Source organism: Hippocampus guttulatus, chromosome 12 (assembly GCF_054856545.1).
Source record: "Hippocampus guttulatus isolate MCC_2025c chromosome 12, RoL_Hgut_1.0, whole genome shotgun sequence".
Taxonomy (NCBI): Eukaryota; Metazoa; Chordata; class Actinopteri; order Syngnathiformes; family Syngnathidae; genus Hippocampus; species Hippocampus guttulatus.
Genome location: NC_141272.1, coordinates 20,364,741 through 20,392,619, shown reverse-complemented (window position 1 = coordinate 20,392,619; position 27,879 = coordinate 20,364,741). Strand labels below are relative to the sequence as shown.

At 43.9% G+C, this 27,879-nt stretch overlaps 1 protein-coding gene across 1 annotated transcript; it reads left to right on the top strand.

The window, feature by feature from the left end:
- Window positions 1-678: 678 nt before the first annotated feature.
- Window positions 679-27,625, top strand: gal3st2 (galactose-3-O-sulfotransferase 2). The gene is made up of 4 exons (XM_086125527.1): window positions 679-768; window positions 17,517-17,618; window positions 22,525-23,197; window positions 25,615-27,625. The coding sequence occupies exons 1-4, from the start codon at window positions 713-715 to the stop codon at window positions 26,560-26,562; spliced, it is 1,779 nt and encodes a 592-aa protein (XP_085981653.1). The 5' UTR covers window positions 679-712; the 3' UTR covers window positions 26,563-27,625.
- Window positions 27,626-27,879: the final 254 nt, after the last annotated feature.

Here is a 27,879-nt window from a genome sequence, read left to right as displayed (position 1 = left end):
ACGCAGTTAAAAGTGAAATGACCACATTTTTATTCCTTATTCTTTGTTTTTTATATTCTGCACAACTCTCATTTATTGTGCAATAATCTAATTGTAACATGTTACAAATTTTGATGCATTTTTATGTTGTCCTGGAACAAATTAGGAAATGGAAAATGCATCTCTACTTACAAAATTTTCTAGTTAAGAAATTTCTTCCAGAACCAATTAATTTTGTAAGTAGAGGTACCAGGTGTTAGTGTCTCCTCATTATCCTTATTATTGGCTTTTCAATCATTGGAAAACAGGCATATTCTCCTTATCCTCATTCAGGTCATGCACAAGATGCAAGACGATCCCACCTGACTTTTGGCGAGAAGCAGGGTCGCCCTGTACCGGTCGCCAGCCAATTGTTGGACGCATGTAGTCAAACAATCATTCATACTCTTCATTTGAAACCTACGGAAAATTTAGCAGAGCACAGTTTGTGAGGCAGATTCCTGACCACTATTTTTTACGAAGTGCTGCCTCAGTTAATTTCTATTCAGTTGTCAAAAAATAAAACAAAAATACAAAGGTGTTCCTCTTCTCAGGATATTAGTGCTTTGAAAGCACAGAACGAGAGAGAGAGAGAGACAGAGAGAGAGAGAGAGAGCACGCCCACCGTGCAACAGCAAACAGACTGTACAAGGTGGTTGGATTGAGCGGGAGTTGACTCGGGGATTTGCCAGAGATGTTGTCCCCTCATCGGAGATGGCTCCAGGACGAGCCTCTCAGCCTTCTCTCCTGGTAAGACCTCTCATGTTTGTCTTAAATTAGTACTGCACTACCACTACAACTGCTCCGCTCTCTTTTTCATTACTCTCCGGATTCTGCCTTAAAAATGTCCTTTTACTATGATCTACTGAAACTGTGCATGCTTGAAATCCCATTCATTTTTCCACAACACAGGTTACTGAACCGATGATTCGTGTGTTAAAACAAAATGTATGAAAAGCAAATATGTTTTCATGATTTGCCAACAATTGTAACTTTAAATAAATAAATAAAGCTGGTAGTTTGTGGATGTGTCCACTTTATTGTATTCAATCTCAACTTTAAAGGTACAGTGTGTAGAATGTATTGCCATCTAGTGGGGAACTAATAGGATGCAATCACCTTAGCTCAACGTGCGTGCATTTTGAAGCATGTACTGTACACTATGGTGCTTCAGAGGAAAAAAATCACTTCGCAAGCCTACCACCAATTTCTTCAGCAGAGGTCCAAGAAAAATGGCATCCCAAATGACTTCTTATTTCCCTCAAATGGCGGCGTAAGTGCTTGGCAGTTGGAAGACATGCTGATGGTCATCGTGTTGAGGAACTGTTTTCTAAATGTGCCTCCTTTGAGTATCTATCGCAGAAAGACGGCAGCCAAACATGGCAGCATCCAGAGGCCTATTAAATACAATAGCACAGGGCTGGCCAACCAATCAGAGACTAAGAGCCAATTTTTTTCTGTGTTACTGCAAAGAGCCACATCATGCACATGGGCACACATAAACATCACTGCATCCCTTCCACACACACACACACACACACACACACACACACACACACACACACACACACACACACACAAAGACACACAGACCTCTGCTCAGCCACATTTATTGTAACTGTCACATACCAACATGATAATGACAAAAATTGACTCCTACAGTACGAAGACCACAGGCCAGACATTTTCAACAATGAATATTGTGTGCACTGTCTCACACTCAACTCAACTCAACTCAACTCAACTCAACTGTATTTATAGAGCACTTTAAAACAGCCATCACTGTATACAAAGTGCTGTACATGTATCAACTATAATATATGCAACAATAAAGCAAAGAAGTCAGTAACAAAGACGGTAGAAAGCACCAAACAGTAAAACTAAGATCAAGTCTGAGTCATACTGAGTCAAATGCCAAAGAATACAAGTGAATTTTGAGGCAGGTTTTAAAGATGGGCAGCGAGGGGGCTTGCCGAATGTTCAGTGGGAGGTCATTCCAGAGAAAGGGACCAGCAACGGAAAAGGCTCGATCCCCTCTGAGCCTCCGCTTAGTTCTTGGTACTTCAAATAATGTCTGGTCCGCAGACCTGAGGCGCCAGGCAGGTGTGTAGGGGCGGATGAGCTCAGAGAGGTAAGGTGGCGCGAGGTCATTTATAGGTTTGAAAACGAATAATAGGATCTTAAAAAGGACTCTAAAATGTATAGGGAGCCAGTGAAGGGATGCCAGAGTAGGAGTTATGTGCTCCCTCTTACGAGTACCAGTCAAGAGGCGAGCAGCAGCATTCTGGACCAGCTGGAGATGCTTAATGGAGGATTGGCTGACTCCAAAGTAAAGATAAGATAAGATAAGATAAGATATCCTTTATTAGTCCCACACTGGGGAAATTTACAGCCTCCAGCAGCAAGAATGTAGGCAGAAAGAAGAAGAAAAAACAAACAAACACCGTCCAATTAAGTGCAATATAAATACAAAATGGATAAATCGCAGTGCTATTTACAGTTGTTTTCCACATCATTCAATTATTAAATATTATTGTTGCTATTTTTTATTCAGCAGCCTGACAGCAGTTGGTAGGGCATTGCAGTAATCCAGCTGGGATGTGACGAAGGCATGAATTACTGTCTCCAGGGGAGGTTTTACTTTAGCCAGCTGCCTAAGATGAAATAAGCTACACACACACACACACAAACTCTCAGTGCACCTAAATCCACAAATAAAAATATAATCATGTTTTTCTCTTACTATGCATGTTGGTTAGCACCTTCGTGCAGGGACTTTTGGTATTCCTTCTCTTGAACAATCCTCTTCAAATCTGGTTTGTAATCCGTTGTTGCCACTCGAAACATGGCACTGTCTGCATGCGAGCTGCAGTGGTTACTGACTTGGGACCAGTCTGCTGGCTCTTGGTCGATCCCGATTGACGTATTGGGCACCCCTGCCTTAATATCAGAGGTAATTCGCTGACCAACTTCGTGCCTCGTTGCAAAGTGATTCCGTTGTCATCTGACTGGCTGCCCTGTATGTCAATGAAGTAACGGGATTGATGATAGACTGACATCGTAAATTCTGCTGTACATAGTGCCGTTGTTTGAATGTCAGCGCCACGGAGGCGTTTTTGATGCTTGTCATGTGAAAGCCCAGGAGCCGCATTGTACAAGCCCAATAGCCGAATGCGGCTCGCGAGCTGCGGGTTGGCCACCGGTGCAATAGCGATTACTTCAGCTACAATTACACCTACATCTTTTTGCATATTATTGAAATTAACTGTGGGTTTTTGAAAAAAAAAAAAAAACAATATTTAAAAATCAAAAACGTTTGAAACACTGTCCCTTCAAGGCCGCTGCATATTTCAACAACATGATTTCAGTCGAAAAAGATGACAAGATGTCACACTGGCACTTTAGGGCCAGAATAACGCTTGTCCCAAGTCTTTTCCTTTGAAGTCAAGATGGCGCCCGAGTAGGCAGCCGTCAGCAAGTGCTCTCATGAGCCTTGCTTTTTTTGTTGTTTTTGTTTGTTTTATCACTTTGTGTTTGTTGTTACGTCGTGTGGACCTGATATGGACTTTTTTCAGCATTTTTTGGCCACGACATTCATCAAGGAGGAGACTCTGTGCTCGGTGGTTGCGCCTTCTCGGCAGCATGGGTATACCAGCACTGTTTTTGACTGGGAGGAATGTCGGCGCCATTTGACTGTCGTTGCTGGACAGTCCCTTGGCGCTTGTGTCTTGCGCCTGTAATGGGCAGCATTTTTAACAGCCCCGCTTTGTTCAGCGGAGAGATCGGTGCTGTTGAACGGTCTGCGGCTGGATGGATGTAAGTCTTGAGGAGCCGACGATGAGAAGAAAGGAGTGTTAGCGCGGAGCGCCGATGCGGATTTGGAACTGGGAGTCACGGCTTGGAGTTTGAAGCGGATTACGTGGGAGACAGGAGAAGTGAACTAATCTCTTTTCGTCAATGGACGCTACAGCTTTGTGTTTGCTTTCAAAACTTAGCTTGTAGCAGACGTGTGCACATTTTCAGCATGACGTCTCTGATCCACTGGTGAAAGGACACTTTGATCCTCTCCTCTTTCATCTAGAACTGCTTCAGACAACAAAGTGTATGCAGAAAAGTGGTGAAGATTGCACGACTGTCTGTGTCCTATGTGTTGTGTTGTGTAATTTTTGTTATTTTGACTTCAAAATGGCGCCGCGAGAGTGGCTGCCTTTCCAGCAGCTCCTATATTTTGTTGTTCTACTTCTTCCTTTCATAACTTTGCTGCTGTGAATTGGGAATTTCTCCATTGCAAGACTAATAAAGGTTTTCTCTTTCTCTCTTTCTGGGTGCAAGTAAAACAAAGAGCCATAGTGGAAATTCCAGAGGGAGTGTAAACAACTCACAGATTAGATTACCACCGTGAATCATGAAGGTCTTGAAAACTCAAAAAATTCACGTGATATAAAAATTGTTTTCCTCATGTTGTGACTGTTTGCATCCTTGAGGTTTTCAGTTCCTTTAATGACACACAGGGTTGGCACACACAATGACTGGTGGTCCATCTGATGTGACACACAGGGTTGGGAATGGCCTATTGTGTTTAAATATTTAAGTTTTTAAAAGGAAGGTCAAGTCAAAAATGTTCTGAAAAATAGTAGGTTCTATGCGGCTCCACTAGTCTGAACATGGCATTCTGATTAATATTGCGTTTCTGGCATATGAATTAAGCAGCAAAATTCGGCCATTTTTTCCCGCAGGGGCAGCGATTTTATCACTTGCTGTCGACTGAAAATAACATCACATTTACTCACGGTATAGGTGACGATCAATCGCGAGATGGATAAAAACGGGTGGATTTTGCTGCTTAATTCTTAGTCCACAAACGCAACATTAATCAGAATACCGTGTTCAGGGTAGTGGGGTCGCATAAAACATACAATTTTCTGATCCGTTTAATCCTCACAAGGGTCGGTGGCCGGTGCTGGAGCCTATATCAGCTGTCTTCAGGCAGCAGGCGGGGAACACCCTGAAGCAGCCGCCAGTCAATCGCAGGGCACACATAGTCGTCCACTGGTTAGCCGCCTCACAGTGCAAACGTGCAGGGTTCAATTTTGGCTCTGGCTTTCCTGTGTAGAGTTTGCATGTTCACCCCATGTCTGCGTGTTTTTTTCCGGTTACTCTGATTTCTTCCTACATTCCAAGAACATACATGGCAGGCTAATGGAATACTCTAAATTGTCCCTAGGTGTGATTCTGAGAATGAATGATTGTTTTTGTATGCGTGCCCTGCATTTTACTGTTAACCAGTTAAGAGTGTACCTCGCCTACTGCCCGAAAACAGCTGGGAAAGGCACCAGCACGCCCACGACCCTCGTGACGATAGGTGGATAAGAACACGGATGGATGCATGGACTTTTTACTTCGCCACTTTCGTGTCTTGTCTGTTTCAGCTTCTGCTCCTCATGCCACACCTCAGGCCTTTAATTACTGCCTACAATACATGACTTCATTTTTGAAAACCATTAAATTTAAATCAATTACAATATTATTTAAATACAGCTGCGTACATCATCATGTGTGATAAATTTCCAGTTTCCGGTGACTTGTCCGCCAACCTGTGTGCATCGCGCAGGTGCATCCGGTGCTGATCACAAGTGTGGCTTATTAAATTAAATGAAGAGTCGCCTCAGTGCAAGACTACCAATAAGATGATATTGTGCAAAGGAGGTTGCGTGACATCGATAAGTTGAAGGAGTGCCGTGTTTGACGAGCTTGGTGCAAGCCTCAGCCTCAAATGCGCTGAACTTTAGTGTCACAATCTTCTGAGTTAAACAATAAAAAAGGTTCATTGCCAACAGTGAAACAGCGAACAACTAAATCAGGGGTGCGAAAACCTTTTGGCTCAGGGGCCACATTGACTTTTAAAATTTGACAGATGGGCCGGATCAGCACAAGATACAGTACCGGTATATATATATATATATATATATATATATATATATATATATATATATATATATATTTTTTTTTAAACTGCATTTGTTGGCGGTCCATATCAAACATCAACAAAACAAAAGCATTAAGCTATGAACATACTTTTTTAAAAATGAGAACAGTGTTGTTGATCACCCATTTCCGCCAGTGCAATGCTGTAGAAGGGTTGTGATCTGATTCGTAGAAGTAGAGCGATACAGTATTTTCTAGTCAGGAATCATATTTGCGGTGTCCAATATTTCCTTATAACAGAATTTCCTTCTGTGGGAAACAACTACAGTACGGTCCTGTATGAACGTCCAAGTATGTTAACAACATACTGTACATGTGTGACAACACAAGCAACAAAATATAACATTATATTGACCAAAAACAGTTTATAACAGAAAGCCTTCAGTATACAGTACAGGTATATGAACAAAATATAGTATAACAAAATTAGGACTATTTGCTACAAAATGAGACTCGTAAAAGACCTGGTAGCTTTTCTTTCCACTCACTCACTGTCTCTGGAATTGAGCCTTTCCGACTCCAAGCCTTTCCTGAATGTTTCGTACTTTATAACCGCTTCATTTAATCGGATGCATTTCACTTTCTCTTCCGTGGTCATTACCGTTCCTCTTCGTTTGGATGCCATGATCTACATGACGTAAATGTAAATAAATTTAAAACTTTCGCAATTCAACTAAAACTCACTGCAATAAAGAGTCACTTACATGTGTTTTGGATCCAATGATATCGCGGCGTGGACACATTAATTCCATCGTATAGAGCGAGAGTCGCTTGAGTTGGCGCTACTGCGGGCTTCCGTATGTCTTCTGGGTTCCGGAACTTTCATTGCTCTGACTCAATCGTTCATGTAATATAGTAGTAGAAAGTTTAATGCATGAGTTTTCTTACTGGGTTCAGGAATTTCCGTTTGACAGAGGTCCGTGAGTGGTAGATAAGATTTCTGCCTCTGTCTCTCCCCTCTCTCTTCCTCTCCCCTCCCTCCCTGTGCTCTGCAACTTCAAGTCAATGTGCCAACTGGCGTTGAGATCCCTGTCATTAAAAGTCGAAATAAAATGAACGCAATCATTCACATCGAACCTTAATTGTGTACCAACCTTCGGCGGGCCGGATTAAAAAGACCAACGGGCCGAATCCGGCCTGTGGGCCGTAGTTTGCTCACCGTTGAACTAAATGGTGGGTAAACTCCAATGGTGGCATCGCAAGTCACAAGTCTTTAAATTGCCAAGTCATGTGACTCGAGTCCCTCACCTCTGGTCGCTTGTCACGTCGCCTGTAGTGGGGAGTCTGTCCCCTGTATTTTTTGTGCTCTCAGTATCATTTCTTATCCTGCACTCTATTACCTTTGTTTACGTTTTGCAAATATTGATACATTCTTGCACTTTGCCAACCTTTCGTCTGCACTCCACCATAACAAGCTCCCTCATCAGTGAGCTTCTCTGGTGATGTCCTCCTTCCATTATTTTTTCAGTGCTATGATATGTACATACCAGGGGTGGCCAACCTGTGACTCTTGAGCTACATGCGGCTCTTTGGCTGGTTCAATGCGGCTCCCGGGCTTTCACATGACCAGCGTCAAAAACGGCTTGGCTGGTGGCACTGCCATTCAAACAATGGCGCTAAGGAGAGCAGAATTTACAATGTCAGCCTAGCATCAATCCCGTTACTTGATTGACATACAGAGCAACCAGTCGGATGACAACTGAAACACCGGTCATGTGCAAACAACGGCGCGAAGCGCGAAGCTAGTCAGCGGATTACCTCGAATTTTAAGGCAGGGGTGCGCAATACGTCGATTGCGAGGGGTAGGATGAGGAAATGGGGTGGGGGGAGATTTGTGTGTCTGTGTGTTTCGATTTCGTTCATGTGAGGGGCCGTTGCGGCTGTTGCTCATCGTGGCGTGCATGCGTATGTGCGCATATGTGTGCATGTGCATTGAGGCGCCCGCGTATATGCGTGCACATACATATGCTTGCACGTGCGCGATCGGGTTGATTGCAGGAGGTTGGTGGCTTCAAAAGTTGATCTTCAGTCAAAAAGGTTTGTACTGTACAATGTGGCAAGCCGACCCAAGCAATAAGCAACAAAACCTGCCTAAGACTGAGGGGCCAATTTTTATTCCAGGCACAAGTCTTGCACCAAGTGCATTCTCATTGTGCATGAGTGGAGGTTTCTTTCCTTTTGTATTTTGCTTGACTTGGTACAGGTAGAATTGGGTGTAACCGGGCGTTAGTACCGTTGTGTGCCATTGCGGGATGGAACGAGCCTTTTCCTGGCCAATCGTGGCATTGTCCCTCATTTGCATTAAAATTAGGGCAGTACAGGAGGAGGACACCATGCTTGACATTGCAGAAATAGAAATAGACTCGCTGGAGTCTGTGCGTGACATTGGCAGGTAAACTGCAAGATCTCTTGTGGATGATGTGGTCGGCCGTTAGGTTTACATTTTGCCGTGAATTGTGTGCCGATGGGCTTTGCTTTCATTTTATCATTGATGTTTCTCACAACATGATGCAGACAAATCATTGAGTAGCAGTATGGTGAGATATACTGTACGGTACCGTATAAGAGAATTTTTCAAATGACATTCTTACCAATGAAATGTGCATGTTGCACTCCTCGCAGATGTATTGTGACAACCATATGCCATACATGATGGCATTTTTTACCATAGAGACAGAAAATAATGTGAATACACCGCAAATAAATCAATGTACTGTTTTCAAGTTAGCTGGGCTGAGCATCCTAAAATGGCCGCCAGTGGTATGACTTTTGCCGACACTGAGCAAGTGGCATTGTTGGTCCCTTCAAAAGTCCGTGGAGTACACACGGACAAACTCCCCTCCCCAACAACAACATGTATAATGCATTTTGTGACAGTAGTAATGAACTGGACAAGCAACACCCAAATTGTGTGTTCTTGTTTTTCATATATACAGTCCTAACAGACAAGTTTGTTACCACTAGAAATGTTAATTAAATAAGCCACACTTGATAATCCTTCAACTTTTAAAATTATTTTTAACAGGAGAAGATAGAGAGAGAGAGAGAGAGAAAGAGAGAGAGAGAGAAAGAGAGAGAGAGAGAGAAAACGCTGATGCTCCAGGAAAAAAGTAAACAACAGTAAAAATATAACACAGAGACAGAAATAGACAAGTGTCAACATGACTTCAAAGTCAATATTTTTGCATTGTTCTGACTACTGGTAGTTTTAGTTAGCATTTGTTTGAATGCACTGCCTCATTACTTTTTCCACTTTCAAACTCAAGAACAACGAGGTGCAATTTCTCATACTGGGTTTGCCGTGGTCTCAAGGAGGCTGGATGCTCGTACAATGGTCCCCAACCCCCGGGTCGCGGACCGGTACTGGTCCGTGGGTCATTTGCAATCGGGCCACACTTAAAGAATAAATAACTTACATTACTTCTGTTTTATTCATTTCGGAATCTTGAAGAGGTTTTACACGCTGCATTAGTATCATCGTAAACAAATCATTGAACCATTTTAGAGTAACCAGTAGCAGTATTTGTAGTACAAGAAGAGTGACTACGTCAGTGACTGTTTAAGGAGTTAATGGCTAGAGGGAAGAAGCTGTTTAAGTGTCTACTGGATTTGGTGCGCATGGATCTGTAGTGTCTGCCTGAGGGGAGTAGCTGGAAAAGGTGGTGGGCAGGGTGCGGGGGATCCAGGAGGATTTTCCGTGCCCTTGTCTTGATTCTTGCAGTGTGCAAGTCCTCAAGAGTGGGTAGGGCGGTGCCAACGATTTTTTCCGCCGTCCTAACTGTCCGTTGAAGTCGGAATTTGTCCTTTTATGTGGCGGCCCCAAACCAAACCGTGATGGAAGAACACAGGATTGATTCGATGACTGCCGTGTAGAACTGTCGTAGCACCTCCTGTGGCAGGCCATGCTTCCTCAGCAGCCTCAGGAAGTACATCCTCTGCCGGGCCCTTTTCAGGATGGAGATGGTGTTGACTTCCCACTTCATGTCCTGGGAGACTGTGATTCCCAGGAACTTGAAGGTCTCGACGGTTGACACAGGGCAGTTGGATAGTGTGAGGGGCAACTGTGGAGAAGAATGTTTCCTGAAGTCCACGATCATCTCTACAGTCTTGAGCGTGTTCAGCCCGAGGTTGTGTCGGCTGCACCAGAGCTCCAGCTGCTCCACTTGTTGGCGGTACGCAGACTCGTCGCCGTCTTTGATGAGACCGATGAGCGTGGTGTCGTCTGCGAACTTTATGAGTTTGACAGCTGGATCTGTTGAGGTGCAATCGTTTGTGTAGAGAGAGAAGAGCAGTGGAGAGAGGACACATCCCTGTGGGGCTCCAGTGCTGGTGGTGCGTATTGATGATGTTGCTCCCAGTCTCACCTGTTGTGTCCGTCCCGTCAGGAAGCTGAGGATCCACTGGCAGATCGTAGGGGACACACCGAGGTGGAGAAGTTTGGGGGTGAGGAGTTCCGGGATGATGGTGTTGAACGCAGAGCTGAAATCCACAAACAGAATCCTTGCGTAGGTCCCTGTGCTGTCGAGGTGCTCGAGGATGTAGTGCAGACCTATTATTGACTGCGTCTTCCACAGACCTGTTTGCCCGGTAGGCAAACTGGAGAGGGTCCAGCAGGGGTCCGGTGACGTTCTTTAGGTGGTTCAGCACAAGGCGTTCAAAGGACTTCATGACCACAGACGTCAGGGCGACAGGCCTATAGTCGTTCAGTTCCGATGTTGCCGATTTCTTGGGAACTGGGATGATGGTAGACTGTTTGAAGCAGGATGGGACCTCACACAGCTCCAGAGATCTGTTGACGATTTGTGTGAAGACCGGAGCCAGCTGGTCAGTGCAGACTTTCAGGCAGGAGGGGGACACTTTGTCGGGCCCCGCAGCTTTCTTGATCTTCTTCTGCTTGAAGAGCCGTCTCACATCCTGTTCGTGGATCTGTAGTGGAGAAAAAGAGGGGGGGGGGGGGTAGGTAGAGTGGTTTCTGGTAGAGGTGGGCGTGTGTGGGAAATGGGGGTGACCTTTTCAAATTGGCAGAAAAACATGTTTAGTTCATTAGCAAGACCCTTATTGTTCACTGTTTGGGGGGGGGGGGTGGCATTCTATAGTTAGTGATTGCTTTCAGGCCATTCCATACAGATGCAGAGTCGTTAGCAGAGAACTGGTTTTTCAGACTCTCTGCATAGCTTCTCTTAGCGATGTTAATTTCCTTTGTCAATTGGTTTCGGGCGTGTTTGTACAGTGCCCGATCTCCACTTCTAAATGCGGCCTCTTTCTCTTTCCTGAGTTGCCTGAGTTTGGGAGTAAACCATGGCTTGTTATTGTTGAAGGAGCGGAAGGACTTCGTTGGTACACACATGTCCTCACAGAAACTGATCTATGATGTTACAGTGTCTGTGTATTCATCCAGTGTGCCCGTTGAAGTTTCAAAGACGCCCCAATCAATGCAGTCTAAGCATTCTTGTAGAGCTAGCTTTACTTCATCTGTCCATTTTTTCACAGTCTTAACAACCGGTTTAGCACATTTGAGTTTCTGTCTGTATGTAGGTATTAAGTGGATTAAATTGTGGTCAGAAAGACCCAATGCTGCACGGGCGACCGATCGGTATGAATTTTTGATTGTTGTATAGCAGTGGTCTAGAATGTTGCCTTCTCTGGTGAAACAGTCGATGTGCTGCTTATATCTGGGAAGTTCACGGTTAAGATGTGCTCTATTAAAATCGCCCAAAATTATCAGGGGTGACTCTGGGTATTTTAGTTCGAGTTTGTTTACTTGTTCGGCTAGCGTTTGTATCGCCGTGTTAGCGTTAGCTTGTGGCGCAATGTAAACACCGACTAGTAAAAAGGAGGTGAACTCACGTGGCGAGTAGAATGGCTTGCAGTTTAAAGACAGCGACTCCAGGTCCGGGCTGCAGTGTGCGTCGAGCTTCGTGACATCAGTGCACCATTCTTTGTTGATATAGAAGCAAATCCCGCCACCTTTCGATTTCCCTGATAGCTCCGTGTCGCGGTCGGCTCGGAGAAGGTGGAAGCCGGGTAGATGTAGCGCGGAATCCGGGTGGCGGTCACTGAGCCAGGTTTCAGTGAAGCAGAGCGCAGCAGAACGTGCAAAGGTTTTGTTGGTCTTTGTGAGGAGAAGAAGTTCATCCATCTTGTTTGGCAGAGATCGTAGATTAGCAAGATGGATCGATGGGAGGGGGGTTCGAAATCCGCGCTGCCGGAGCTTGACGAGCACGCCGGCTCTCTTCCCCCTCCTCCGGCGGCGTTTCCATGCTCCGTACAGCGCAGCCGCTCCGCTCGCGATTAGCTCCGAAAAACCTTGTGGGTTTTCGTGTGCTGGTGAAAAAAGACCGAGCGTAGACTCCCCAATGCGCAGCAACTTTTCCCTCGTGTAAGTAAGCCGCTCAGGGTCGCCAAAAACTAACGAAAATGACAAAAACAGGGATAATACTAGGGAGCGTGTGACCGAGGCTGCCATACCTGTCGGCGCCCGATGATGACGACGATGAGGAGGTGAAGGGGGAGATCGTTAGGGTTACGTGTCGAGAACTGAAACCGAATGCTTCTCCTCGTTCCCTCCTGGTACCAGAATCGAGTCCCCTGTCTCCTCCTTTTGTTTATTCCTGAGTGTCAAATTGGACAAACCTGACAGTATACGTCAGTGACTGTTTAGGGAGTTAATGGCTAGAGGGAAAAAGCTGTTTAAGTGTCTGCTGGATTTGGTGCGCATGGATCTGTCGCGCCTGCCTGAGGGGAGTAGCTGGAAAAGGTGGTGGGCAGGGTGCGGTGGATCCAGTAGGATTTTCCGTGCCCTTGTTTTGATTCTTGCAGTGTGTAAGTCCTCAAGAGTTGATAGGGCAGTGCCAGTGATTTTTTCCGCTGTCCTAACTGTCCATTGAAGTCGGATTTTGTCCTTTTTTGTGGCGGCCCCAAACCAAACCTTGATGGAAGAACACAGGATTGATTCAATGACTGCCGTGTAGAACTGTCGTAGCACCTCCTGTGGCAGGCCATGCTTCCTCAGCAGCCTCAGGAAGTACATCGTCTGCTGGGCCCTTTTCAGGATGGAGTTGGTGTTGACCTCCCACTTCATGTCCTGGGAGACTGTGATTCCCAGGAACTTGAAGGTCTTGATGGTTGACACAGGGCAGTTGGATAGTGTGAGGGGCAACTGGGGTGAAGGATGTTTCCTGAAGTCCACGATCATCTCTACAGTCTTGAGCGTGTTCAGCCCGAGGTTGTGTCAGTTGCACCAGAGCTCCAGCTGCTCCACTTGTTGTCGGTACGCAGACTCGTCGCCGTATTTGATGAGACCGATGACCGTGATGTCGCCTGCGAACTTTATGAGTTTGACAGCTGGACTTGTTGAGGTGCAATCGTTTGTGTAGAGGGAGAAAGCAGTGGAGAGAGGACGCATCCCTGTGGGGCTCCAGTGCTCGTGGTGCGTGTTGATGATGTTGTTTTTCCCAGTCTCACCTGTTGTGTCCGTCCCGTCAGGAAACTGAGGATCCACTGGCAGATCGTAGGGGGACACACCGAGCTGGAGAAGTTTGGGGGTGAGGAGTTCCGGGATGATGGTGTTGAACGCAGAGCTGAAATCCACAATCAGGATCCTTGCGTAGGTCCCTGTGTTGTCGAGGTGCTCGAGGATGTAGTGCAGACCTATGTTGACTGCGTCCTCCACAGACCCGTTTGCCCGGTAGGCAAACTGAAGAGGGTCCAGCAGGGGTCCGGTGACATTCTTTAGGTGGTTCAGCACAAGAAGAGGAGCCTACGAATTTCAAGAAAAAGAAGGCTACATTTAATAGGCAGTATCAGGAGTCCTACTTAAAATACGGTTTTATCTCAACGGGATTTTCCCACACAACAAGCCCACTGGTGTACTCATGTGGCATCATCAGAGTGTTTTTTCCAATCTCACACTGCAAAGATTAATTTACTGGTAATCATTAATACAGGTAAGTATTGATGTGGCTTGACATCCTCTTCCCAAGACGATGCATGTGTAATCTACGATCAATTTGACGAAAGAATTTAACACACGTCTCATGAGTTCTACCAACAGTTAACATTAGCATTACTACACCTTGTGACGAATGTTTTATTCATAAAGTTTCCATGCTACAACCAGTAAATTATAGAATAACCAAAACTGTTTCATAATATTTTCCACAGCGATTAGCCAACAAATCTAATGACCAACTTGCCTCGTAATCGTGCCTCTCGTCGTATCATGCTCTCGTGTTCTGTGCATACATCCCAGGTGAGTTTCGTGATACGCCCTTTGGACGATTCATACGAAAAATCAGACTGGCATTCCCATTTCTTAAATGTCGTAATTAGTAGACGTTTGTGAGTTTTTTTCGCCGCCATCTCAAACTTTTCATCTAGTCAAAAACAAAGACAGCGAACCTAAGATAAGAGGTATATAGAAATAAATGAAGAGAAATCATAAGAACCAGACGTGGGCATTCTGGCAGTACTTATGGAAGGTCTGTCAGTCTGTCAATGACAAATGCGTTTTGCTGATTATTAACAAATTTATGACTTTAAATGATGAACAACTTAAAAAAAAGGATGCATCTAAAATAGCAACCCGCATGCGCACATAACGTTATCTGTTGTACCCCCCCTTGGGTCCTTGGCCTCGGAAATCAAGTCCTTGGCCTTGGGTTGCCGGTCCTCGGACACAACGAGGGATTAAAGCCCCTTCGCCCACAGGTATAAAGTGGGCCAGAGGACCGCAAAAATTACAAAGAAATCAAACAAAATCCATCCAAGGAAACCCACGTTGATGACTTTCCCTGGCGTTTTAAAAGGGGCGAGGCTTTGTGCAGTCGCACTAGAATGTTTGTTTGAACCAAGTAATTTGCGCTACAGCTGGAGTCAATAATGTCAGCACTTCACTTCCGGGTTTGGCCGTTGGGATTTGGAGTCCTTTTGCTCGATTCCAGTTATGTTTGCTGATTGCTTTCTCATGTTTGGAATAATGAATATTGACAACACATAGTTTAAAATCATGGTTGATTTAATTATTTATTATTATTATTGAGAAGTTGAAAGTATTAATTAATGTAGTATTAGTGGTAGTGGTAATAATAGTAGTACTCAGAGAATGTTTAGACATTCAACCATCTCGTTACCTCTGCGTCCCGCGTCTAGACGCATAATTTCCCACGGGACGCACAGTTCCAAATAATGTGCGTTGTGGGACGCAAGGAAATTTCTCAGTCAAAATAAATAAACAAACCAAAAACAACTACGGCAACCCTGGGGATTTCACGGTAACAATCATTACCGGTAGCGTGTCGTTTCTGTGGCGTCATTTTAACGGTACCGAAAAATAGTTTAACCATAAAAGTCACCGCACACGAGTTCACTGTGTGATCAACGCGATTTCACTGTGCCTGTATGTGTGTTTGTGGTGTGGTGTGTGAGTGTCTTTCTTCTAATTTACTTTCGTTTTGTTTTGTTTTCAGTGTTGGGGGGGGGGGGGGGGGGTACAACAGATAATGTTATGTGCGCATGCGGGTTGCTATTTTAGATGCATCCTTTTTTTTAAGTTGTTCATCATTTAAAGTCATAAATTTGTTAATCATCAGCAAAACGCATTTGTCATTGACAGACTGACAGACCTTCCATAAGTACTGCCAGAATGCCCACGTCTGGTTCTTATGATTTCTCTTCATTTATTTCTATATACCTCTTATCTTAGGTTCGCTGTCTTTGTTTTTGACTAGATGAAAAGTTTGAGATGGCGGCGAAAGAAACTCACAAACGTCTACTAATTACGACATTTAAGAAATGGGAATGCCAGTCTGATTTTTCGTATGAATCGTCCAAAGGGCGTATCACGAAACTCACCTGGGATGTATGCACAGAACACGAGAGCATGATACGACGAGAGGCACGATTACGAGGCAAGTTGGTCATTAGATTTGTTGGCTAATCGCTGTGGAAAATATTATGAAACAGTTTTGGTTATTCTATAATTTACTGGTTGTAGCATGGAAACTTCATGAATAAAACATTCGTCACAAGGTGTAGTAATGCTAATGTTAATAATAATAATAATAATACATTTTATTTATAAGCGCCTTTCAAGACACCCAAGGACACTTTACAATAACAAAAAACACAAAACAATACGGGTTGAGCAGCGGCAGCCAAAACGTTAACTGTTGGTAGAACTCATGATGACGTGTGTTAAATTCTTTCGTCAAATTGATCGTAGATTACACATGCATCATCTTGGGAAGAGGATGTCAAGCCACATCAATACTTACCTGTATTAATGATTACCAGTAAATTAATCTTTGCAGTGTGAGATTGGAAAAAACACTCTGATGATGCCACATGAGTACACCAGTTTTTGATCTATTTATTTTTTGGAATAAACCTGGAGTACACAGCTGCTGATGTAATGTTCATTGTTAATGCATAGTTTTCAAACATTTACCCTTGAAACATTATACTTTTGAGTTTCAGAATTCTTGATTATGAATATCAGTCAAAATAGAAAAATGGGTTCCCATGATGAACGTTTACGGAACCCAACATTAGTTACCGTGGTTTCCCATTCCCATCCCAATCCGACGGAACCGAAAAACGGTTACCATGAATTTCCGAAATCCTCAGGCCTGCTACTGAATTATTTAAATTTTTGCAGCATTTGTTTATAATTGTATGTATATGTTGTTGTTTGTGTTATTCATTGCAATTGAATAAGTAGACCGTTTCAGAATTCGAAATTTGGGACTCTCTCAATACTTTTCTGATCAGCCAGTCCCTGGGACTCGCTGCCGGTAAACTGTAAAATTATTACTGCAAAGATTACCGCTTTTTCTGCAGTCAGTGATTGACTTCTATGCAAAGTCATTTCTCAACTTGTGTTCCGTGCCATGTCATGCCTGTTGAGTGTTGATTTACTTCATATTAAGAAACTACTGCACTAAAACATTAATTCATAAATGTATATCATATCCTTTTATTTTATTTTTCTCAGTATAAATAACACGTACCATGACTGTTCTACTCTGAATAAAAACACTTCATTCAAGCATTAGGGAGTGCAAAGGGTTATGATGGAGGGGTGTTGCAAATCATGAGGACCTGCCAAGTGGTATGATAGCATTGTTTTATACATGTCCTTGGCTAGGCCTCAATTTCAAAATCAGTCCTTGGTCCTTGGCCTTGCCCTCGGAGGCAAGTCCTTGGTCCTTGGCCTTGGCCTCGGAAAATTTCTCAAGTCCTTGGCCTTGGCCTTGCCTCGGAAAACTTTCCAAGTCCTTGGCCTTGGCCTTGGCCTTGGCCTCGGAGGCAAGTCCTTGGCCTTGGCCTCGGGTTGTCGGTCCTTGGACACAACACTGAAAATCAAGCCTGTTGCATAGCAAAAAAAGCAGATCTTGACATAAAAACTATCTTAGAGGGAAGCGTGTTGATGTCGGAAAAAAAGTGCTTGCATTTGACAGCCAACTGATGAAGTAAAAATGCAAGAATAAACTCTGATTTTGTGTTCTCTGCAGGTGCATGCAGAGAAAATTGTGCAAAAAGCATCACCTTTTGTGGCTATTGCTCATCCTGTTAGTGGTCTACATTGGCATTCAGTTGGTCGTCCGCCAAGCCAGGTGAGGTTAATTTACCGGTCTGGATTGAATGCTAAAAAAATGAAATCTGTTTATAATGTGTAAGAATGGTTTAAATGCAATCAAAATGTTGATCGGAGGGATGCGATATAATTTGACCTCAGCCACTTCTGGCCAGATTGTCAAAGACAAACAGATGGCACATTTTTTGCATCCATCCATTGAGCTCACTCATTGTCTGAGTCTGAGTGTTGACAGCAGAGTACCATCCTTCTGCCATGATGGGCAGTCTCACTATTATAATTGTGCTACCAGTGTCTTCTGAATTTTGCGATGAATCAGGAAACTGCCAACTCCAAACAACAGATTGCCTGTTATCAAAACTCTGATCATTTATATGTCTTCAAAAAGAAAGAAGAGACAAACTGATCCCCCACAGAACGATATCCGACGTGCATCCGGCTGCAAAATGTTCCGTCAGGACAAGCAGGCTCATCTCTACCCAAGCTTCTTGTTGTGAAAATTTGATACATGATACTGCATTGCATTGAGAGAGGGGTGGCGCGGTGAGAGACTGGTTAGCACGTCAACCTCAAAGTGCAGAGATTGTTCGTTCAAATCTGGCCCAGGCCTCCATGTTCGCATGTTTGCATGTTCGGCATGGGTTTCCTCCCACATCCCAGAAACATACAGTACATTGTAAGTTAACTGAACGTTCTAAATTGTCCCAAGGTGTGATTCTGAACGCTAATGGTAGTTCATCCATGTGTGCCATGTGATTGGCTGGCAACAAGTTCAGAGTGGGCCCTGCCTACTGCCCCAAGACATCTGGGATTGGCTCCAGCACGCCAGCAACCTTTGTGAGGATAACCGGATCAGATAATGGATGGATGTAAGAATGCAGTAAGAGGCCAGTTGATCAATTGCATGATTTTTTAAATTTTCAGATCAAATGCAGTGGCAGGCACAGGATGATAGCTTAGAACAGGGGTGCCCAACCTTTTTGACCTAAGATCTACTTTTCAAGCAGCCAAATACGTGCAGTCGACCATCCCGGGAAAGGTGTGGATGCACTTTCGTCCACTATTGGTCGATGGCTCAGCATGTGAGGTTTTATTAATGTGCAAAGAAAGACTTACATTTTTCCCACCCATCCATCCATCTATCCATCTTCTAATATGCTTACCTCACGAAGTTCACGGGTGCACTGGAGCCTATCACAGCTGTCTTCAGGCAGTAGGCAGGGCACCCTGAACTGGATTACAGCCAATCGCAGGGCACACATAGACGAACATCCATTCGTGCTCACAATCACGCCAAGGGACAATTTCGATTGTTCCATTAACCTGACATGCATGTTTTTGGAATGTGGGAGGAAACTGGAGTACTCGGAGAAAACCCACACAGGCACAAGGAGAACATGCGAACTCGACACAAGAAGGCCAGATCTGGAAACAAACCCTGCACCTCTGCATTGAGAGGCAGACGTCCTTACCAGTCAAACACCGTGCCATCCCAAATTTATTTATTTTAACTAATACATCCCTTCTAGGGCAGCACACTGGAATACTGGTTAGCACGTCCGCCTCACAGTGGTCATGTATTCGATATCCGGCTCTGGCCTTCTCGTGTGGAGTTTGCATGTTCGCCCCATACCTATATACCCAGTATGGGGCGAACATACCCCGCTGAGTACTCTGATTTCCTCCCACATTCCAAATAACAAAAGGCACGGTAGGTTAATTGATCACTCTGTAAGTCTATATTGTCTCTTGGTGTGATTGTGAATGTGAATGGTTGTTTGTCTATGAGTGTGCCCTACGATTGGCTAGCATCCAGTTTAGAGTGTACTCTGCCTACTGCCTGAAGACGGCTGGGATAGGCTCCAGCACGTCCGTGACCCTCACGAGGATAACAGGATCAGATAATGGATGGATGGATATGCCCTCCATGAGCTGTCATCTTGGTGGTGGAGAGGTTTGTGTGTCCCTATGATCCTAGAAGCTAAGTTATTTATGTCTCCTGACAGGGTCACTCATGCCAAACAGGTCCTTGGTGAGGGAGCAGACTAAGGACAGCTCAGAGCCTCCTTTTGATGAATAAAAACCCTGGATTCCCTTTTCCCTTGCCCAGATGCGGGTCACCAGGGCATCCCTCTGGGGCGAGGCCTGGAGGTGGGGCTCAGAAGTGGGTGACGGGTGGCCGGGCCTCCAGCCATTGGGCCAAGTCGAGCTCAGTCTGAAAGGAAAATGTGGGTCCCCCTTCCTATGCCAAAGGTGTCAGATGCACAGAGTGCTCGGCTATAGAGTCTGGCTTGAGGGGCGTTGAATGTCACCTCTCTGGCAGGGAAAAAGCCCAAGCTAGTGTGTGAGGCAGAGAAGTTCCAACTAGATACAGTTGGACTTACCTCCAGACACAGGGCTGTGGTATCAGTCCTCTCGAGAGGGCTTGGACTTTTCCTCCACTTTGGAGTTGCCCAATGTGAGAGAAGCCGAGCAGGTGTGGGTATACTTATTGTCCTCAGGCTTGGCACCTGTACAGTGGAGTTCACTCCACTGGACGAGAGGGTAGTCTTCCTCGGCCTTTGGGTGGGAGGACAGGGCCTGACTGTTTGTGTTTATCCACCAAACAGTAGTTCAGGGTAATGCTGGGCGATATGGGAAAAATTATATTCTTTATCTATTACTATACAGTCCATTTCATATCACAGTAACTCTGTGTGTGAGTGTGTGTGTGTGTACGTGTTTGTGTGTGTTTGTTTATTTATACATACAGTGGTACTTTTACTTACGTCATTCACACGAAATTGTCAAGTTTCGAAACGCCTCAACAGGAAAATATTGCCTCTTGTTACGAAAGAATTTCAATTCCATGAGGCATTCCAATAGTTTTATGTAAATGTGAATCACCCAGACTTAGGGTTCACCAGTCAGGCAATCGTTCACGATGCCGATGTTTGCCTTGGACATTTTCGAAGGATTGTTAAAAGCCGCTGGGGAGACCATGTCACCCAGCTGGCCTGGGAACACCTCGGGATCCACCAGGAAGAGCTCGAAGAAGTGGCTGGGGAGAGGGATGTCTGGGCTTCCCTCCTAAAGCTGCTGCCCCCGCGACCCGACCCCGGATAAGCGGTGGAAAATGGATGGATGGATGGATGTTAAAAGCAGACAAAAGCAAATGTCCTTGTATCAGTTCTTTACAAAACCACAGGCAAAATCCACTTCAGAGAGAGAACATGAATGAAAGAGGGCAAAAAAATGATGAGAGTTTCTGTTAAATTACCATAATTTTTATTCTTTACTCTATTTGTTACATATTTTGATAAATTTCTATGCTTTAGCAAACATTTATGTCTGAATTTTGGAGGGGGGGGGGGGGGGGGCTTGGAACAGATTAAGGCATTTACATGGAAAACGCGTCTCTACTTACAAAATTTTCTAGCTAAGAAATTTCTTCCAGAACCAATTAATTTCCTAAGTAGAGGTTCCACTGTATACAGTATATACAGTTCAGTGTACCCACTCTTTTTGGAGTCATTGGAAGTAATGCTGGAGAGTGCTCCTCGGTGACTTCACTGTTCACCTGGTCAATGACAGTGAGACCTGTAAGGGTGTGATTGTGAGGAATGCCCCCCCCCCCGACCCCGATCAGTACCCAAGCGGTTTTCTGTTATTGAACTTCTGTGCTGATGATGGATTGTCCATAACAAAAACAATATTTAAACCTAAGGTCCGTCCCCATTCTGTACGTGCACTTGGCACCAGGACAACTTCGGCTGCAGTTCGATAACGTACTTTTATCGTCCGATTTGTGGCCGAATTTTTTGGACACTTAAAAACCTCTGGGCCTGCCAGTGTTAACTCCTGAATGTCCAAAAATTGTAATTTAACAGTTTAAACTGGCTTACCTTAACGATTGCGGTCAAGGGTAGAATCCAATCGAGGTCACTCGTGAATTCCTACTCCAATTAATGCTCATCGTTATTGTCGTCTTCTTCTTCTTGGTTCAGTTGGCGAATTACAACTCTTTGTTATATATCGCCACCCACTGTACAGAAAGCAAAAAGCATTTCCATATCTTGCCAATGGAAGCAACCCTGCTTGTATTCAGTGCCACAAACAGACACATAAGACAGGTGGGGCGTGTTTCTGTCAGTCATCAGCAAAACAGGTGCCCGTCAGTGACGCACTGAGAGGTACGTCAGTACTTGACCTGGTTTTTGATGATTACACTGAGGGTTGATAACTCACTTCCATCAGTGCCCGTCCTTTTTTTTTAAAGTTGTTCATCATTTGTTAATCATCAGCAAAACACATTTGTCATTGACAGACTGACAGACCTTCCATAAGTACTGCCAGAATGCCCACGTCTGGTTCTTATGATTTCTCTTCATTTATTTCTATATACCTCTTATCTTAGGTTCGCTGTCTTTGTTTTTGACTTGATGATTTTTAGTTTTTTTTTGTTTTTTTGACAGGCATTGGTTATTCATTTCATAAGACAAAGGCATTTGTTCCTGTTTTCTGTGTGATATTTTCTCACTGGACAGTGTTTGTAATAAAAATAGCTTGATCTTTTTGACGATAAAATGTTAATAGTTGAACAAACATGCCATTTTTGGGGTCTCCTGAAAAGTCATGATTTTGGAACTACGAAGAATCCACCCGATGCCACCGAAGTCTGTTTATCTAGTACGAGAGCAGCGCAAGCCAGAACCATGTGACCAGTCTCTGTCTGTGATAGCATCACAGTGCCGTTTACTGGGGTTGTAGCGAATTGTGCTCAATTGCGACCTAATCTGTACAATTTCATGGCCTTAGAGCTACTTTAGAATGGATGTTTTGATTTGTTGAATTTGGAATAAGCTCTGTATATCCTGATTGCATTTACGATTTTCAACATTTCTGAAATATTTGACACCGCTCTTATTACATGTGATTTATTTCAGGTATGATGAGGTCCCAAACGTGAAATACCCTACTGAGAGTGAGCACATGTTCCCGCCTCTGAGAAATGTCTGGCCGGGCCTCCATACTCAATCAACACTGCCAGAAATGCAGGATGTGATATCAGCACCGACAGAAAGAAATGCAAATCATCTTTATCAGAATATGCAAAACGGAAACCCAGAAACTGATCTCAAGCCAAAATATATGGATCCAAACGTCTTCAATTCCACAGGCTCTCAAACCAAGGGTCTTTTACCCGGATCATCTTTTCCGTTGGATCATCAAAACAAACTGAAAAGTCGATTTCTTGAATTTTTGGCTCGAGAGAGTGACGGAAAGAGTTTGCTAGCTGGCAAATATAGTAACCACTCCAACGCCCACTCTCCATCTAATGGAGTCCAAGAAAAGACAACTGTTTACACCGAAAGGAAGTGCCTGCCAAAGTCACACATTGTTTTCCTCAAGACGCACAAGACGGCAAGCAGCACAATTCTAAACATCCTTTACCGATATGGGGAAAGCAGGAACTTGACCTTCGCACTTCCCCTAAACAAACAAAAACAGCTCTTTTACCCTTACTTCTTTGCTTCACATTTTGTGGAAGGTGTCAGCACCAGGAACGTCAAGGAGTTTCACATCATGTGCAATCATATGAGGTTTAGAAAAGCTGAGGTGAGTGCGTATTCACAAATTTCAGTCCAAAAGTATTCATACCTTGACCAAAGATTGAATACAGTGATATTTGTTGAATGGGTTTCAGCTGAAAAGATAAGAAAGCAGGATAAAAGCATAGATGCTAAGAGTTTAGCTCAAGGGTGCACAACCTTTTGACCAAAGATCTACTTTTCGATCAACCAATCTCCCGCGATCGACCCATTACTGCTCACGCGCGCATGTGCACGCACTTACACACACATGCCCTGATGAGCAATAGCCATAACTGTTCCTAACATGAATGAGACAGAAAAATAAAGTAGATCCAAGAGTTTGGGAGTTTGTGAGAAGGAAATCACTGCTTGAAAATCTTCGTCGAGACCTGACACGGATGGGTGGGACGCACTTTTGCAGCCTGATAATTATCATAGCTCACGCATACTGTTTTAAAATGCACTCCAGATTCCCATTCTTTGCCTGTGCCCTCCGTGAATTGTACATGAAACAAACTATGAATGAGAATAATAATAACAATGAAAGATATAGCGCAATAGCTCTGATCGCAAGCTGCAATTCCAGACTACTGACCGTGAACAACTTCGGTGACGCATCGCCATAGGTTAAAGGTGACCCGCTTTTTGATTTTATTTTTTAAATACTTTTTGGGAAAGTGAGACTGATAGGATGCTTCGGGTGCAGTGTGCACTAACACAAAAATATACCATATTAATGACACGCACACAGACACACAAATATTTTGGGGTGGTCCCCCACCCCTCTGTACACCCTTCGCAATCGACTTAGGACTAGTCCGCAAGCTACCGGTCAACCGTGAGTGACATATTGGGCACTCCTGGTTTAGATGCTATCGAGTTTTTTTTTTTTTTTTTTTTTAATGCTACAAGTTCCTGCATGTTCAAACAAAATCTTACATCAAATGTTATGAAGGAATAGTTAAATTCAAAATTCTAGATTAGGTCAGAAAATGCAAGGACAATACAATGCAATACAATACATTACACCATGATTTATATAGCACTTTCACACCAGCTGCAGCTGTAACAAAGCACTTTATAAAACAGTTAACATAAAATAAAATAAACACAACACAGTCGTGCAATCTTAACCACTTTTCCCTCATACGCTTTGTTGTTTGAAGCAGTTCTAGATGAAAGAGGAGAGAATCAAAGTGTATTTTCGCGAGTGGATCATCATGCTTAAAATGTGCATACATCTGCTACAAGCTAAATTTGAAAGTAAACAAGAAGCTGTCGAGTCCATTGATGAAAAAAGAGATTGGTTCACTTTTCCTGTCCCATGTAAATCCGTTTCAGTTCCAAGGGGTGACTCTCAGTTCCAAATACGCATCCGTGCTCCGCGCCGACGCTCCTCTCTCCTTATCCTCGGCTCCAGAAGCCATCTATCCAGCCGCTCCAACACAGACTGTCCAACAGCGCTGACATCTCTGCTGAGCAAAACGGGGCTGTGAAAAATTGCACCCATTACAGTTGCAAAAAACACAAGCGCCCCACCGACCTATAAGACCTATAAGAACCTGTATAAGGACCTACATATAAAAGGACCAATAAGAATAGTGCAAAAGTTGTGCTTCCATAAAACTGTCTGACAAGATCAAATATAGAGCTGATTTACAAAAATGCACAAAAAAGAGAATTGGCAGTATTTCTTAAGAAGATATCCATCACAACTTTTGTGCTTTTCCAGATACCTCACTCACAACACATTTACAACAGAAGGCCTAAATGTTGACGTAAATGTATTAGGTGCATGTTGATCTTGGATAACTAATAGATACATTTGCATGAAGTGGCATCCTGTTGACATAGAGAGGATATACTTCAAGAAAAGGCCATCCACCTGCCCCACCAATATGAAAATATGTTGGTTTATGTATAACGGATGCCATCATGTAAAGGCCCACTTTAACTTCATTTTAGCTGTTAGTGCACTGCGCTTCCGAGCCAACAGTACAGGTTCGATCCCCACATTGAGTGGTCACCACAAGAGTAAAAACGGCACCAGTTATACATGTCCGCCACCCATAATAAAATGAAATCCCAATGAGAATGCGCTTATGTTCGAAAACTAATGTTTCCAACCTCTTACCCATTCAACTGCACCCCTTCCACCCGTTGAACCCTCAAAAACTAGGGGGCATCTAAACCGCCCCTTCGGCCCTGGCAACTACTGTGCTTTGCACGCACGTGCTGTGTGCTGCTTTTCTGAGACACATTTTGACCTGTAAAAAAAAAGACAACACACATCTCTTCAATCATCTGATGCAAGACCTCTATTTTTTCCCCGTAACTCTTAAAGGATGTTTTCCCTGAAGATTGTGTGAACCCCATTTGAAGCCTTAAAAACATGACAATGATAGGTTATGTCCCACTGAAAAATATATTTTCATGTCCCAGGTGGCAAAGGTGATGCCTGCGGATGCATTCTACTTCTCCATCATAAGGAATCCAGTGGCTATGATGGAGTCCATCTTCATTTACTACAAGAGCATTCCGGCCTTCCACCAGACTCAAAGCCTGGATGACTTCCTCGACAATAGAGCCCCAAACTACATCTCATCGGTCATCAACAACCAGTATGCTCACAATATTTTGGCCTTTGACTTTGGTTTCGACAACAATGTTACCGCAGATTCTGAAGACCTTGTGGAAAGAACAAACAGGTCTATTGCTGCCATTGAACGGGACTTCCAGCTCATTCTTATTTTGGAATACTTTGAAGAGTCTATGATTTTGCTCAAACACAGCCTTTGCTGGACCCTGGAGGATGTGGTTTCCTTTAGGATGAATAGCCGCAGTGAACGCTCGCGTCGCCCACCTTTACCTACAACTGCAAAAAAAATCAAGAGGTGGAATGCTCTAGACTGGAGAATCTACATGCATTTCAACAGGTCTTTTTGGCAAAAAGTGGAAACTCTTATTGGACGAGAGCAGATAGAAGTTGAAGTTGCTGAGCTGAAGAGATTACAGGCTAAATTAGCGAAGATCTGTCTCAAGGATGGCGGGCCTGTTGACCCGCTCCAGGTAAAAGAAGTGAGACTAAAGCCATTCCAGTATGGAGCAGCGGTCATACAGGGCTACAACCTCAATCCGCATATTGAAGCTGCACAAACCAAAATGAAATGTGAGAGGCTAATAACACCAGAGATGCAATACACAGATAGTCTCTACAACCAGCAGTTCCCCGAGTTAGCAGCTAAGCAACGAAGAGCAAGGGCTGCCATACAAAGTCAGCGCTCGGAAAGAAGAGAATTGGCAGGTAAACCCTTGAAAAGGAAAGCTCAAGGCAGGCACACAACTTGTCTACGCGTCAAGAACCTGAAGGCCGACAAAACTACCAGCTGATCACACACTGGAATATATTGTGTGACTATCTGCGATGGACTGAGGAATGCACTTAAACATGACAATCGCATGAAACATGAGACATTGCAATGGCTACACCAAAGAAATACTCAACCCACAAAAAGTTAGCGATATTCAGCTTTTAGTTGAAATTTCAGGATGAACCTAAAATTAATTTGAACTTCTCCAAACTTTATAAGGGGGAAGCACGGTTGTCGACTGGTTAAGATGTCAGCTTCACAGTGCAGAGGTGCAGAGCTCCGGCCTTCCTGTGTGGGGTTTGCATGTCCTCCTTGTCCCTGCGTGGGTTTTCCCTACGTACTCCGGTTTCCACCCACATTCCAAAACTATGCATGGCAGGTTAACAGAACACTCTAAATTGTCCCTAGGTGTGAGTGTGAGCGCTAATGGTTGTTCGTCTATGTGTGCATTGTGATTGGCTGGCAACCAGTTTGGGTGTCCCCTTCGACTGCCCAAAGACTGCTGGGATAGGCTCCAGCACACCCGCGACCCTTGTGAGGATAAAAGTGGATCCGAAAATGGATGGATGGCTGGATAAACTTTGTAAGGCATGAACACGTCCTACCGTCTAATTTTGCAAATTTGCAAAACTTCCCGTCCATAACCAAGGAAGGAGATGTACCACAACATTCATTCTGACAAATTCAGACTGTCTTAAATGCATTTTTGTGACTGCTGTTATCGTCTCTGTGTTGTAACCTGCTCACTTTGTTCCTTCCCTCTGAGGATCTCGTTTGTCTGTTTGGGGAATGGCTCATTTGAATTTGCAAGGTGTGCAAAAAGTATTGAAACATTTCACAATAATCAAATTAAATTCACTTGTAAAGTTTAGCTATAGTGCAATTTAGTTTAAACTGGATATCCCAAGGTTTTTGTGGGCAGTGCATGTTGGGATTCATAAACATTTTTTTCCCTTTGATGCAGTATTTTACCAATATGGTAACGTGAAGAAGGACTGAACTTGCAATTCTTTTGTATTTGTTATTCCTTGACTGATATACACATTTTGCTGTGTTTGTTTTATTCTGGGCAGCATTCTGAAATTATGAAATACATTGGCTCATGGTTAATAATCATTGAAAGACTAATAATTGGGATTTACTTTTGTGAAAAGCAAGAAAATAAAAAGGTTTTGGTGAGTCTAACTGTTTTTGCATTCCACATAATACATAAACAACTTATCAACACAGTATACAAGTCTCTACAAATATGCACAGCGGGTGGTGTGAGCCTACAGAAAGAAGCCCGCTCATAATCGGCTTTGCATCTGCAATCGTGAAGAGTGGAGATCATAAT

What these genes read in the sequence shown, in the direction of transcription:
- gal3st2 (XM_086125527.1), top strand. Translation starts at nt 713, where the DNA reads ATGTTGTCCCCTCATCGGAGATGGCTCCAGGACGAGCCTCTCAGCCTT. An exon ending in TTGGTCGTCCGCCAAGCCAG is followed by an intron (nt 17,619 to 22,524) that starts GTGAGGTTAATT and finishes GATTTATTTCAG; the next exon opens with GTATGATGAGGTCCCAAACG. An exon ending in TGAGGTTTAGAAAAGCTGAG is followed by an intron (nt 23,198 to 25,614) that starts GTGAGTGCGTAT and finishes TTCATGTCCCAG; the next exon opens with GTGGCAAAGGTGATGCCTGC.